General features: G+C 43.3%; 1 protein-coding gene across 1 annotated transcript in view; it reads right to left on the bottom strand.

The window, feature by feature from the left end:
- Positions 1-1,819: 1,819 nt before the first annotated feature.
- Positions 1,820-13,735, bottom strand: part of LOC101847129 (adhesion G protein-coupled receptor A3) — a gene marked incomplete at its 5' end in the record, with an annotated part of 43,115 nt that continues 31,199 nt past the window's right edge. Inside the window, 6 exon segments of the mRNA XM_005104451.3 lie at positions 1,820-6,003; positions 7,562-7,741; positions 8,642-8,827; positions 10,959-11,077; positions 12,951-13,054; positions 13,561-13,662. Coding sequence (XP_005104508.2) covers positions 3,420-6,003; positions 7,562-7,741; positions 8,642-8,827; positions 10,959-11,077; positions 12,951-13,054; positions 13,561-13,662 — 3,275 coding nt within the window.

Below are 13,735 nucleotides of genomic sequence, written 5' to 3' on the forward strand. Positions count from 1 at the left end.
AAAGAGAAAATTTACTCGTTAATCCGATCCGTACCGTTCGCATAGCAGTCTGTCAAAATAATTTTTTGACAAATACTGAAAGTTTCAAAGAGATCTTCGTACTAGAAGTATTCTAAGATATGAAGAATACAACCTGGGGGGTACAAAAAGATCCCAGGGAGTACGGATAGGGTTAAACAACGCTCTCCCATGGGACCGGCACAGAATATCTGTAAACATCAGTGCTTGCCAACATGGGCGGTATCGCTCACTAGTGGGAGATTTAGTGAATTCCTTGGTGATATCGCTTACGCTTACAAGTGGAAGATTTGGTGAATTCCTGGGTGATATCGCTCACTAGTGGGAGATTCTGTGAATTCCTGGGTGATATCGCTTACTAGTGAAAGATTTGGTGAATTCCTGGGTGATATCGCTTACTAGTGGGAGATTTTGTGAATTCCTGGGTGATATCGCTTACTAGTGAAAGATTTGGAGAATTCCTGGGTGATATCGCTTACTAGTGAAAGATTTGGTGAATTCCTGGGTGATATCGCTTACTAGTGGGAGATTTGATGAATTGTGGTGGGGGGGGGGGGGGAATTACCCTGGTAGTAACGGCTGCCATTTTATGCCTGGCTTGGAAATACAGTCAAAGCTGCTCTGACGGTCAACTCCACAACACAAGATAATCACCTGTACAAACAGGCACTTCCCACTTCTCTCCTTGCCTTATTTTCCCATTATATTAAAATGTCACTGAGTAAAACGTCCACCTTTTTTCATCGACAAAGGACGGCAATCTTAAACAATTTCCGCTCTCCATGTAGGTGGGTGGTGTGAACATTTCAAGGTGGGAGAAGTGGGTGCTGGCTGCTATCTAAAAAATGGTCAACAACGAGCACTGGTCCACATAAGCATGTAACCCATTAAGTCCAGGCCCAGTGAACCTGTAGTGGGACTCTTGTGCCTCAGTACCCAAGAGATGATTGCTGTATATATATATATATATACGCCACCACTCACTGAGGCATTATACCCGCACCTGTGGTGTCGCAGCGAGGCGCTCTGCGGCAGTGCCTCAGTACCCAAGAGATGATAGCTGTATATATATATATATATCTATATGCGCCACCACTCACTGAGGCATTGTACCCACACCTGTGGTGTCGCAGCGAGGCGCCTGCTGCCGCACTAAGGAGATCTGAGTTTGAATCCTGAGCGTGGACAATTTTTTTTATCGAGTATCTTGGTCGTTCTGCTACGACGTCCCATCCCTATCCACCCGAGTTGATCCTGACCGGTAGCGAGGTTGGAAGCCAGCCTCCTAAATGACCTAAATTGAGTCAATATCTACATTAAATTGTACAAATATCTTCTGCTTTCAGAAAAGTAATGGTAACAATACTGGGATGTGCCCACATGTCTGTAAGAATAAAGAAAGAGCAAATATACACGAGGACAGATAGACAGGAAGGTGTAAAAAGATAGATAGATAGATAGATAGATAGATAGATAGATAGATAGATAGATAGATAGATAGATAGATAGATAGACAGGTACGAGTATAAAAAGATAGACAGATAGAAAGGTAGGTGTAAAAAGATAGATAGATAGACGGGTACGTGTATAAAAAGATAGATAGACAGGTAGGTGTAAAAAGATAGATAGATAGATAGATAAATAGACGGGTACGTGTATAAAAAGATAGACAGATAGACAGGTAGATGTATAAATAGACAGACAGACAGGTAGGTGTTTAAATAGACAGATAAATATGTTGGTGGGGAGAAACAGGTAAGGTGAGAGGATAGAATGGAGACTCAATCAATATACTCGTAGGTAGGGAGATAAATCAAATATAATATACACTTTCCCAACCCCAACAATTAAGCACTTTAAGAGCAATGCCTTTCTAGGGATACTATTAATAATCAGATATTAATATACCTTAATAATCAGATATTAACATACCTTAATAATCAGATATTAACTCTTTAGCTGCTTGGGGTTTTGAACAGATTTTGTTGGGGCTTTTCCCCCTTGATAATTCTGATCAAAGGTGTTACCCCAAAAAAGCTATATTTAGATCAAGTACGCCGAAATATAGTTGTAGCATACACCAAAATGTTAAGAAATGAATGAACTTTTATAAAATGAGCATTTTGTTGGGGAATTTATATCTTTTTATGTTACGCAATCATAATCACGACCATAATTTTTTCTTCACACAAAAGCTGGGGAAACATAAAATCATGACTTCCCATCGGAAAGCTTCACATTTGCATTTTATCGCATCCTTATTAATGCAATCACACAGGCGCCACGCAGTGTGCGGTCCCGGGCAGATAAAGAGTTAATATACCTTAATAATCAGACATTAATTTATACCTTGAAGTAGCACCACGTAGTTGTCATGATTTCTCTGAACTGTTCCACCCTTATATTCTACTAAATTTCTTTCTATTCACCTAACTGTGGGTGTGTGTGTGTGTGTGTGTGTGTGTGTGTGTGTGTGTGTGTGTGTGTGTGTGTGTGTGAGTGTGTGTGTGTGCGTGTGTGTGCGTGTGTGTGTGAGTGTGTGCGTGCGTGTGTGTGTGTGTGTGTGTGTGTGTGAGTGCGTGCGTGTGGTTTACATAAACAATCAGCGTAAAGGAGAAATGTACATTATAAATATTCGTTATAAATTAGAACGTACAGATTCAGCTGCAGTTCATTGGTTCAGCTATAACTTATATAAGTACTTCTTGTAATACTGGTGACAGCCGTAGCATTGTGGGGAACAAAGTAGTTGGCAGGGGCACACAAAAATAAATCATCATCATCTTAACTTCTTTCAATATAAATAAGTGATGCTGCAAACGAGAACGACATCATAAATGCTTCAATACCGAGATAAATTAAATAAAATATTTGATTTGCATGATTTGCTTGTTCGAAAATATTCACTTTGAGTCTTTGAAATATCAGCCTTAGACTCTGTTGGCATATATTATATCTACAAAATGTTTGCTATCCCAGTAACGTAATAAAGGCTAAACTCAACGATTGTTTTCGTACACATCACAACTCCATCATAGCCAAAGAAGGCTACGCCGAAGGAAAAGACAGGTTAAAAATAGCAACACCCATAGCCACCTCTTTCCCTGTCCCCCCAGTACCCATTACATCCATCTCTTCCCTACTCCATCCCCTATATTTTATTTTCCTCGAACAATAAAGGAAATTTACAGCATGTTGAAGAGACTGTGCCGCAAGTTTTCTTTGGGTGAAACTTGACAAAATACAATAATTGGTTCATATCTGATCACTCGCAATACATCAAATATACATCTGTACACTTTACATCCCTTTACAACAGTACGAAATCAACCTCTCTACATCAGAGGTTGGACTTTGTCAAGAAAACATAGCATACAATTGAAGAACTCGGGCTGTCTTATTCACACACTCGTTTCCTTTTTACGAAAGTCACTCCCCGAGCTTTGTCGAATCCACACGTTATCCAGACTATCCTCATCTTCAGAGCTGCTGGATGTGTCCTCTGCCATGTTACAGAATCCCTTCTGCGTGAGTCGGTCGTACTCGCTCGCCGACCGCGGCAGCCAGAAGGCTTTCTTTGCCAAATCGTCACTTTCACTAGCCTGCTTAATGAGTTTATGCATGACCTTGTCCTTATACATATGGTTGACATACACGTAGTTCACTTTTGGGGTACGGTTTCGAAACTGATCCTCCCAGCCCAACGATCTCTGCTTGGTGGTGAGTTTATTCCTGGACTGTCGGTCGGACCGCTGGTGTTTCTTCCTGTGGGTGGGGTCCGAGTGATGGTCCGAGTCCATGGACCGCGCCTGCTTCGCCCCGGGCTGACCGTTGTGGGTGGGCACCTGGTAGCGCGACTCGTAAGCCTGGCTGTCCGAGAGGACGGGGCTACGCGGGGCGTAGGTGACCGAGCGGCCGGGGCTCCCACCAGAGTGGGCGCGCTTCTGTCGGGGCCGGCTACTGTCCGAGCTGTCCCCTCCAGACAGCGGCCTCCAGCCATTGCCCCCGCTGCTACGGCGCTGTCGGGCCGAGTGAGCCTGTGAGTGGGAGCTGCTGGACACAGGGCTCATCGATTTAACCAGGCCGCGGGACTGCGTCTGTACCAGGTACGGGGACGGAGGGATGTTGAACGCAGACGGCGCGGCCGGTTGTGAGGGAGCGGGGGGCTGGGGGGGCAGCGAGGGGTTGAAGGGCGTAGGGGACATACTGTGTGGGGGCAGGGGGGACCGAGACTGCTGGTTCAAGTTGTACAGGTGGGGGTTGACAGGGGGGAGCATGGCGGGGCAAGGGTAGCCTGAGCTGTAGTCAAACGGGTAGTGCTGTTGGTGAGGGTAGGGTGGTGGTGGCTGATTCAATGAGTACGTGGTGGGAGGGTGACTAGGGAGTGGAGGTAGATTACAGTGGAACGGGCTCCATGCCACACCGGGGTTCACAGGTCGCTGACCCATCTCCCCCACCTGGCCCTGCAGCTCTCCGTTCCAGTTTTGGTTCACAGAACCGTTCAGCTGGTTCTTGACAGATTCCTCTCTCGCCGCTGAGCCTTCCCGACTCCCTCGAGCCCGCGGCTGGCCCCCGCTCTCCCCACCAGAATCCTCCTGGGGCTTGTTTTTCTGGCCGAAGACGTTACTCCGCGGCTGCACGGGCGTGAACGCGCTGGGGTGGACCCCGCCACCGAGGGAGCCAGCGCTGGGGGAACGTTCGTGCTGCTGGGGGAGAGAACTCAGCTCAGACGCGGCGGGACCGCCCTCGTTGTTATTGCAGGGACTCTGAGAAACGCCGGCCGTAGCTGCCCCTTCAGGAGTGAGACCCACCATCTGGTTGTGCTCTATAGAGATGGCCCCGCAGGAAGAGCCCAGTTTGTTCTGAGTGTGGGCCATGTGAACGGGGATTTCCCGGGAGCCCGAGTACGTGCCTGGCTTCGAGCCGTGCCTATCCTTGGCCTGGATCTGAATTTCGATGCTGAGGTGAGTGTTTCCGTCGCTGCTAGTGCCGCGGCTCAAGCTGTGATGGTTCAGCTCACCCCCAGAATTGTTGTCCGTCATGCTGCTGTTAAGGTCGCGGTTCACGTCCTTGTTCATGATTTTGCTGTGCTGCCGATTTTTCTGCCAAAACTTCTTGGCCGCGCCATTCTGACGTGGGTTATAAAAATTGGGATAGCTATCCTGCGTAGAACCAAATGAAATTTCTGACGAGTTTGGCAAAATGAGATTGATGTTGGACTGTTTGTTGCTGTTGTTCTTCATGTTGTAAGCTTTGGTGATGTTGGATGATTTCTGCGAATACACCGATAGATTGGTGTTGCTGTTGGACTTGACAGCACTGCCGTTAGCTTGGGGGGCTGCCGGTGTGGGGGGAGGGGGGGAGGCGAGGATTGTTTCCGTGACCTCCATAGGAGGCGTGTACACCTCAGGGGGAGCCATACCCACCGCACGTTTCCAGGTGAGACAGGAATCTTTGCGGGTGAAACAGAAGAACGTGATCATGAAGATGCCGAAGAGAGCGCTCATGAGGCCGTAGATGTAGCTGAAGATGAGCTCCTGGTGCGGGATGATGTGGTGAAAGGGCTTCGCGATGGCCAGCGCCGCACACATCCACATGACGATGAACAGGAAGAGAATGGCCACCAGCGACCGGAGCTGTGTGATTGGCCGACGCTCCTGGTCCGGCAAGCTCACCGTGGACACTGAGTCCTCCTCGTCGTCGTTGCTGTGGTGGCTGTAGCGGCGACGGTAGCCACCGCTGTAGTTGTTGTTGCTGTGGCCGTTGTGAGCCGCAGTGGTGGTGGTCGTGTCGGGCTGAGAGGGGACCAGCTCGATTTCGTTGGCATGAATTTCGTTGTCGCTTTCGTTGGCGGCGTCGCTGTCATTTTCCGGGACGGACCTCACCACACAGGAGATGCGGAGGAACAGGATGAGGTTCCAGGCCACCAGGAGAGCGACGGGCGCGTAGAACGCTCCGAGGCTCGGCTCCCACTCCAGGAAACAGCTGGGAGAAAAATAGTGGAAAAAATGTTGATTCATTTCACGCAGTATCTACTAACTTATTTACTTTTGACAAAAAAATAAAAGTTGTCGTCATAAAAATTGTTTTTAAACAATAAAAACCATAATGATTCATCGACTTTTTGACAAAAAAAGACACAAATCTTGTCATAAGAACAATCTAACTTAAGAAAGGAAATAAAAATACTAAAGTGATAATGTTGATAAAGTGATGTCTTGGAGGAATCATAAGCAACATATAGCTCTTGTGTATGAGGAAAAGACGCCTGCCCTTTATTCAATAAGCATTGATTTTTAAAAGTCCTTTTATTTCAGATTGTTCTATCCGTTTTCAGCTTTACTGATCATACTGTCTGAAGGTGAAAAACTAGTCCACAGTTGGAATAGTTGAAAAAAAAAGAGGGGAAGATAAAAACATACTATTACTATTAGGGAATAACTTTAACACCATGAATAATGCAAATTTAAAAAATCCAAATGAGTTAAGACATTCTAAGAAAATTTTCTTTTGTGCAATTCCAATCATCTCAAAAGTTTTTTCACTGTAATTCAGTCAAAATTATGCTGAAACATTTCTAACGAGCGGGACTTCTTAATCCTATCCGTACGCCGTGTTTCACTATCGTATCCATACGACATGAGGAACTCTGTGCCACCACTTTCCAAAGAGGAAATTTACTCGTTAATCCGATCCCTACTCTTGGCATAGCAGTCGGTCAAAATGATTTTTAGACAAATACTGAAAGTTTCCAAGAGACTTTCGTACTAGAAGTATTCTAAAATGTGAAGAATACAACTTCGGGGGTACAAAATGACCCCAGGGCGTACGGATAGGGTTAAAAATACAAACATCAGATCCAAAGAAACCAACAAGCATGAGGGAGAATACTTACTACTGTATACAAAGAACCGTGACGGAGAACACTTACTATTGTATACAAAGAACCCTGACGGAGAACACTTACTATTGTATACAAATTCTGCCCCCGTTGGATTATGCGATTGTGCGGGCGCGGCGTAATCACCGTAATAAGTCTCATTTAAGAGACAAGTTGGTCATTTCCCTTGTTAGAAGATCTTGGTTATGGGTAGGAATTTTGTTCCTTGAGCATGTTCAATTTTTCAATCCATTAAAAGTTGTTTGCCAGGTGTCCCCGGTTTAAGTCATGTGCCAGCATCAGAGGTCCAGATGTTCTTTTTTTTTTTTTTTAACAATTTTTCTTTCTTCTATAGATCTAGATCTACAGCTGAAAGTTACAGAGATTATATTTTTTGGTTGTTTTTTTTTTCTGACGGATGTGTATTGTTTTCTTTCCAAATACACAACAAATTACTGATACTGATATGTTCTGTTTTCAATTTTTCTGTACATAAAACATGAAAATCATGAACATTCTTGTTGAAAAAGTGCAAAACATGTCGCGAATGGTGTTACGGTAACTAGCATAATTTTACTTCTTTTTTGGGGGCATAATTTGGCCATCTAAATTTGCATAATTCTCCGAGGACAGTACCAAAGAACCATAAGGGAGAACACTTACTATTGTATACCGGCGTAGAAGTTGAGGTTGACGGCCGCCGTGATGCCGCAGATGATAAGCGGGACACCGTAGCCCACGAAGTAGAACTGTAGGATGGGCTTAGGAGGGAGAGGCATGACAATGGGGTCGGGGGGCGGCTCAGGCGGGCGGTTTGCCTTGATGAACTTCTTGTATATGATGCTGTGGGCAGATAAAATACACACTTTTAGTTTTAGTAAAAGTTTTACTGCACTTACAACACAATAAGGTCATATAAGTGCCGAAGATTAGAGGTGTTACAAAAGAGTAACAAACATAAAAAAGAAGGAGGAGAGATAAAGACCACAGTCGTTTGATAGGAAAGAAGGAGCAAAGCACATCAAAGCACCCGCCAACCACCCACATTAGTAGAGGTTTTACGGTGCTCGCAACTGCACAAGGTAGTATCAGAGCCAACTTTCGAGGGGTGGATGTCAACAGAGAATCCTTACAGGGATTCAGACTCACTCTGCTCACCTCTCTAGTTTCAACAGCACAAAGTCTGCTTCGACAATCATGGCACCCCGGAAATACCGGGTCACAAGAGTGTGACAAACATACAAAAGAAGTAGAGGAAGATGACAATAGTAAGGATTAGGAAAGAAAAAGCAGCAGTTCCCTGTTGTAGCTCAGGCACAGTTATGAGCATGACATTGTTGGATCAGCCCATTTACAATTCTATTGTGCATAAGAATATGTTAATGTCCCCCCTTTGGGAATGGCCTAAAGACACTTCATAAGCTTTTAACGTTATCTTTCATTATATTAGTTCTGTTCCTATGTCTGGATGAAAATAGTGTGTGTGTGTGTGTGTGTGTGTGTGTGTGTGTGTGTGTGTGTGTGTGTGCATTAATGTATATTGCATGAGAAGAAAGGAAGTAGTAAGAAAGGTTTTTGAAAAATGGGTATTCCAATGTAAAGTGCATTGAGCTACTTTTTTGGAAATGCGCTATATAAATGTTATATATTATTATTATTATTATTACTTCAGTCAGTGGCACCACCCCGGGGGGTAGTAAGTAATGAAAAAAGAGAACCACATAGTTAAAAAACCCGACTCACTTGGAGGTGATAGTGATCCAAAAGACAGCGCACAGAGTGAGGTAGTGGATGCAGATGCCAGAAATCTGACAGGGCAGCTCCACGTCGGTCCGGTTGATGCCACACACAAACCCGGTCATGAGGAGCAGAGTGCTCAGGCAGATGTTGACCACTGCATGCTTCACTTTCTTGGGGATCCCAATTGCCCTGGAAGAAGAAAAAGAAAAATGTGAGGCATCGTGGTGAACTCAGGCGCTTGTCAAAATAATAATATCAAAGAAATCGGCATTTTTTTTGGTCGATGGACAATTTTTTTTCGGATTTTCTTTTTTTGACTCAACACCTTTTATATCAATTTTTTTAAAACATTTTTGTGAGTATTTTACTGAAAAACATTGATTAAAGGCACAAAAAATGTTAATTTTCAGGTTCCAAGGACTCTCAGGCTATTGAAGTTACCGAACTTTGGCAGCCATTTTCTCACCAATTTTACCTTTGAAACCAGACAACTCTGACTTCTTCAATCGCAAATACCTCTATTTCTATTAAGATAGATTTGTAGGCCAATTTTTTTCACCGGAAAAAAAAAGACACAAAAAAACAGGCTTTAAGATTATACCAATAACTCAATATGCCTAAAAATTGACAAGCGCCTGATTCCACCATGCCGTGACACAAATGTCTACCTCACAGACTTTACATTACTACCATCCATGATTCCATCACAATCAGCAAACACTGACTGAGTCATTGAAACAGTAGAAAATGTGAGGCGTGCTGACAAAATGAGTTACTTCTCGCATTCCACACATGGAGATATTGACCAAAAATCTACACAAGAGTCAAAATAGTGCATTTTCAATTTATTATTTCATACCTATAAATTGTAAAAACTTCACCTATGAGCGTGATGTATCTATTTCTACAGGATTTGAATCCAAGAAGTAACTGATTTTGTCAGCACGCTTCAAAATTATCTTATGCCCCATTTGCACAATATTAGATTATTTAGGGTTACACACCCTAAATATAGTAAAGGGCTTCAGTATCACACTGCAGATTGGGCTGTAGCATCGACAGGCCATGTACGCCCTGGTGTCATTTTGTACCCCAAGGGTTGTATTCTTCACATTTTAGAATACTCCTAGTGCGAAGATCTCTTTGAAACTTTCAGTATTTCTCAAAAAATCATTTTGACAGACTGCTATGCAAAGCGTACGTATTGGATTAACGAGTAAATTTCCTCTTTGGAGAGTTCCCCACGTTGTATGGATACGATAGTAAAACACGACTACAGATAGGGTTAAGAATGCCAATCATTAATTCTTTAAATACGCACTACACTACAATTTTTGTTTCAAAACATAGGTGTTTTACAACCCCATATCGAAACCAACTTCCATCATTTAGAAGGCAGGCTTCCACCATACCAATAAACGACCAACCTGGAAGGCAGCTTCCACCATACCAATAAACGACCAACCTGGAAGGCAGGCTTCCACCATACCAATAAACGACCAACCTGGAAGGCAGGCTTCCACCATACCAATAAACGACCAACCTGGAAGGCAGCTTCCACCATACCAATAAAGGACCAACCTGGAAGGCAGGCTTCCACCATACCAATAAACGACCAACCTGGAAGGCAGCTTCCACCATACCAATAAACGACCAACCTGGAAGGCAGCTTCCACCATACCAATAAACGACCAACCTGGAAGGCAGCTTCCACCATACCAATAAACGACCAACCTGGGCTGAGAAGGACACAACATCCCAGCAGAAACACTGAGATACTTTTTGTTTGGTTTTAGTAGAGGTTTTACGGCGCTCGCAACTGCATAAGGTCATATGAGCGCCAAAGGGTAGATGTCAACAGAGAAGTCCTTACAGGGAATCAGACTTACTCTGCTCACCTCTCCAGCTTCAACAGCAAAAAGTCCATTATCAAAGCACCCCGGAAATAGCGGGTCACAAGAGTGTGACACAAACATACAAAAGAAGTAGAAGAAAATGACGACTGTAAGGATTAGGAAAGAAAAAGCAGCAACTGGTCGCTTTTAGGGACAAGCGGGCTAACCCAGATTTTGGGGTTTCCAGAAATCTTGACCTACACCAAAAGTGGACATTGCCCTACCTATATGAGAAGTTTGGTTTCATTGGTGTGCATATGTGTTTGGTTATAGAGAAAACTCTCCTTGTCTTTTAAAGAAACTGAACAAGGGGCAAAAACTTTACCTCCGATTTTCTCAAAATCGCATTTTTTCGGGATAGCCTCATTGTGCTTAAAAGTGACCAACTAAACAAAGAGAACCTTTCTCTCCCATGAGCTACTTACCCAAAGCATGCTATCAGTGTTGTGATCACAAATATCAGACACAGCATGCACACCCCACTTCCCACATAGATGACAGGTTCCATGGGAAAGGCTGCTAGTCTGTAGGCAAATGAAATCTCCTGAGGAAAGATAAATACCACAATTGAGGACCATTAATATTTCCATAAAATTCACTTGCACTATCCTACCTGAAGGAAAAATTGCAAAACTCCAACGCATTCAAAACAATGCTGCCAGGCTAGTATTAAAGCAATCAAAACGCCATCATGTGACTCCCCTACTTAAAGAGCTCCATTGGCTTCCACTGAAAGCGAGAATTGAATATAAGTTAGCCCTACTATGCTTCAAAGGTCAAACTAACCAGTCTCCCACATACCTTCAAGAACTCATTGTACCATACACACCATCACGGAAACTAAGATCCAGTGGCTCTAGAAAAATTTCAGTACCTCGTGTGTCACTGAAGAAATATGGGGAGAGAGCTTTTTCTTTTTCTGGGCCAACAGTTTGGAACACTCTCCCTCATGATTTGAGGATAATAAAACTTGATACCTTCAAAAGGGGACTCAAAACACATCCATTTAAGAAATATTTTAATTAATGGACAGTACCTTGCCTTTTTGCATGAGTATTTTTTAAATGTCTGAAACAAATGTAGCTGTCAAAGTGTGCGCACATGATGAATTTGTATGGTGTTAGTATGAATGCGTGTTTAATCTCCTATGTACGCCTTGGGCCCATGCTGTGGGGAAAGGCGGGATACAAATGCTCTTATCATTATTATTACTATTATCCTACAATAACTTTCTGCAAACCTTATCTAACCCTTGGAAAAGTCAAAATTTCACACAAACGTTCTTAGATCAAACCATACTATTAAATACACAAACAAACAAAATTGCTAGCCATGTGAAGGCTTCAACACACACAAATACTGCATTCTTTTCACAGATCTATCTGTGATATTTCAATTCATCTGTAGTTCACCAGCTATTTTCGAAATGGCCCAGTGGCATCAGCAGCCTAGTGGTTAGGATATCAGACCCATAATAATTAGATTGCCGGTTTGGGGGTCGAACTTCAGTTCAGTCCTATAATGTGTCCTTGGGAATGGCAATCTCCTTTCAGAGAGGTAGATTAAATTTGGAGGTCCAGCCTCTTAAATAATCTAAATGTGTTGATAGGGGTGTTAAACCAATACCATTTCGATTTTTTTTTTTTATGACCTAATGAGTAGGTTGTAATTTTAGTGCAAACATATTTTTCCTATAAAAATTCTGGCTGAACCAAAGCAACGGAGAAAACACTAAACTAGATGTGGGTACACATTTATGGAGCACTTTTCCATATCAAAGCCAACATTCCAAGTCTTATGCTTCTGGTGCTGGCTTGGTAAATGTAATATGACAAAAAGCGTGGATAATGTCCTTGTGCAAAATTAATATTCTCAAACCTGTGTGAACAAAATTGAGCCTTTCCTGTCAAAGGAATCCCTGGACGCGCCGAGCCAGTGAAGTTTAGTATCACAGACTCCCTACCTTCCTACACCACCGTCAAACTTTCTGTTGCCTTTCCCCTCGACAGTAAGGTAGGTGTCTTCGGTACACATTGACATAACAAGGCTAGTGTTATGTGACATCCCCTGGATTGCCAAATCTTTTTCATAAAAGTTGTTCCCAGATCCCATCCAGACATTGGGAATTGCCTCATTAGTGAGACAACTTTCTGGGCCTTCGGCATATTGTGGTAGGTTGGCCAGTTCCTTTCCATGCCGTCTTCACTTCCCCAAGTCAAAGTCGGGTACCCATTACTGCTGGATGGGCAGGAGGGGGCGAAAAAAATCCGTGTCTGAACCGAGGCTCGAACCCGGACTTTCCGCTTCGGAGACGAGCTAACTGACCGCTCCGCCACCGCACCCTCTCTCTTTCATAACACATCCGTAAATTGAGTAAAGACATTAAGCCCCCCCCCCCCAAAGAAACTTGTGCTGACCTGTAGAAGAGCAAAGTGAGACAAGTGGTGCACGTGTACGGTGACCGTGGAGCCATTCTGTTGGACAATCTCACAACCATCCGTCTTCCAACCACCATAACCATCTGGAGGAGCAAAGAAAACAAAAAATCACACACTGAAACTCACAACCTATTCGTTATGAGTGTTCTCATTTCCTCAATAGCAGTTTTTCTCTATAAATATCATAAGAACACTATCCAAGACCTGTCTAAAACAATCATGTTTCTCCTCTCTGTGGGTGGCCATCTTGGACAATTTGAACCGTATAATAAATCTGTATAATAATCCTTATAACTTGTTTTGTTTTAGTAGAGGTTTTAAGGCGCTCACAATTGCATAAAGTCATATGAGCACCAAGGGGTGGATGTCAACAGAGAAGTCCTTACAGGGAATCAGGCTTACTCTGCTCACCTCTCTAGCTTCAACAACACAAAGTCGGCTTCAACTATCAAGGCACCCGGAAATAGCAGGCCACAAAAGTGTGACAAACATACAAAAGAAGTCTAGGAAAAATGACGATAGTAAGGATTAAGAAATCCTAATAACTGATACCAATGTACACAATTGAAAATTGTCAAGAGTAGCCTACCTATTGCTTTGAAATCAAAATAAGCTGCCTTCAGAGGTCTGTGTATGTCAGCGACATCAAACGTGATCACCACAGGCTCAGACAAGTTTTTCGCAGGCCTCCCTGAAAAAAAAAGAATATTTTGAAATAATATTGTTTGTACACATTAATAAACGTTATATTATACACGGCAATG

Source organism: Aplysia californica, unplaced genomic scaffold (assembly GCF_000002075.1).
Source record: "Aplysia californica isolate F4 #8 unplaced genomic scaffold, AplCal3.0 scaffold00420, whole genome shotgun sequence".
Classification (NCBI taxonomy): domain Eukaryota; kingdom Metazoa; phylum Mollusca; class Gastropoda; order Aplysiida; family Aplysiidae; genus Aplysia; species Aplysia californica.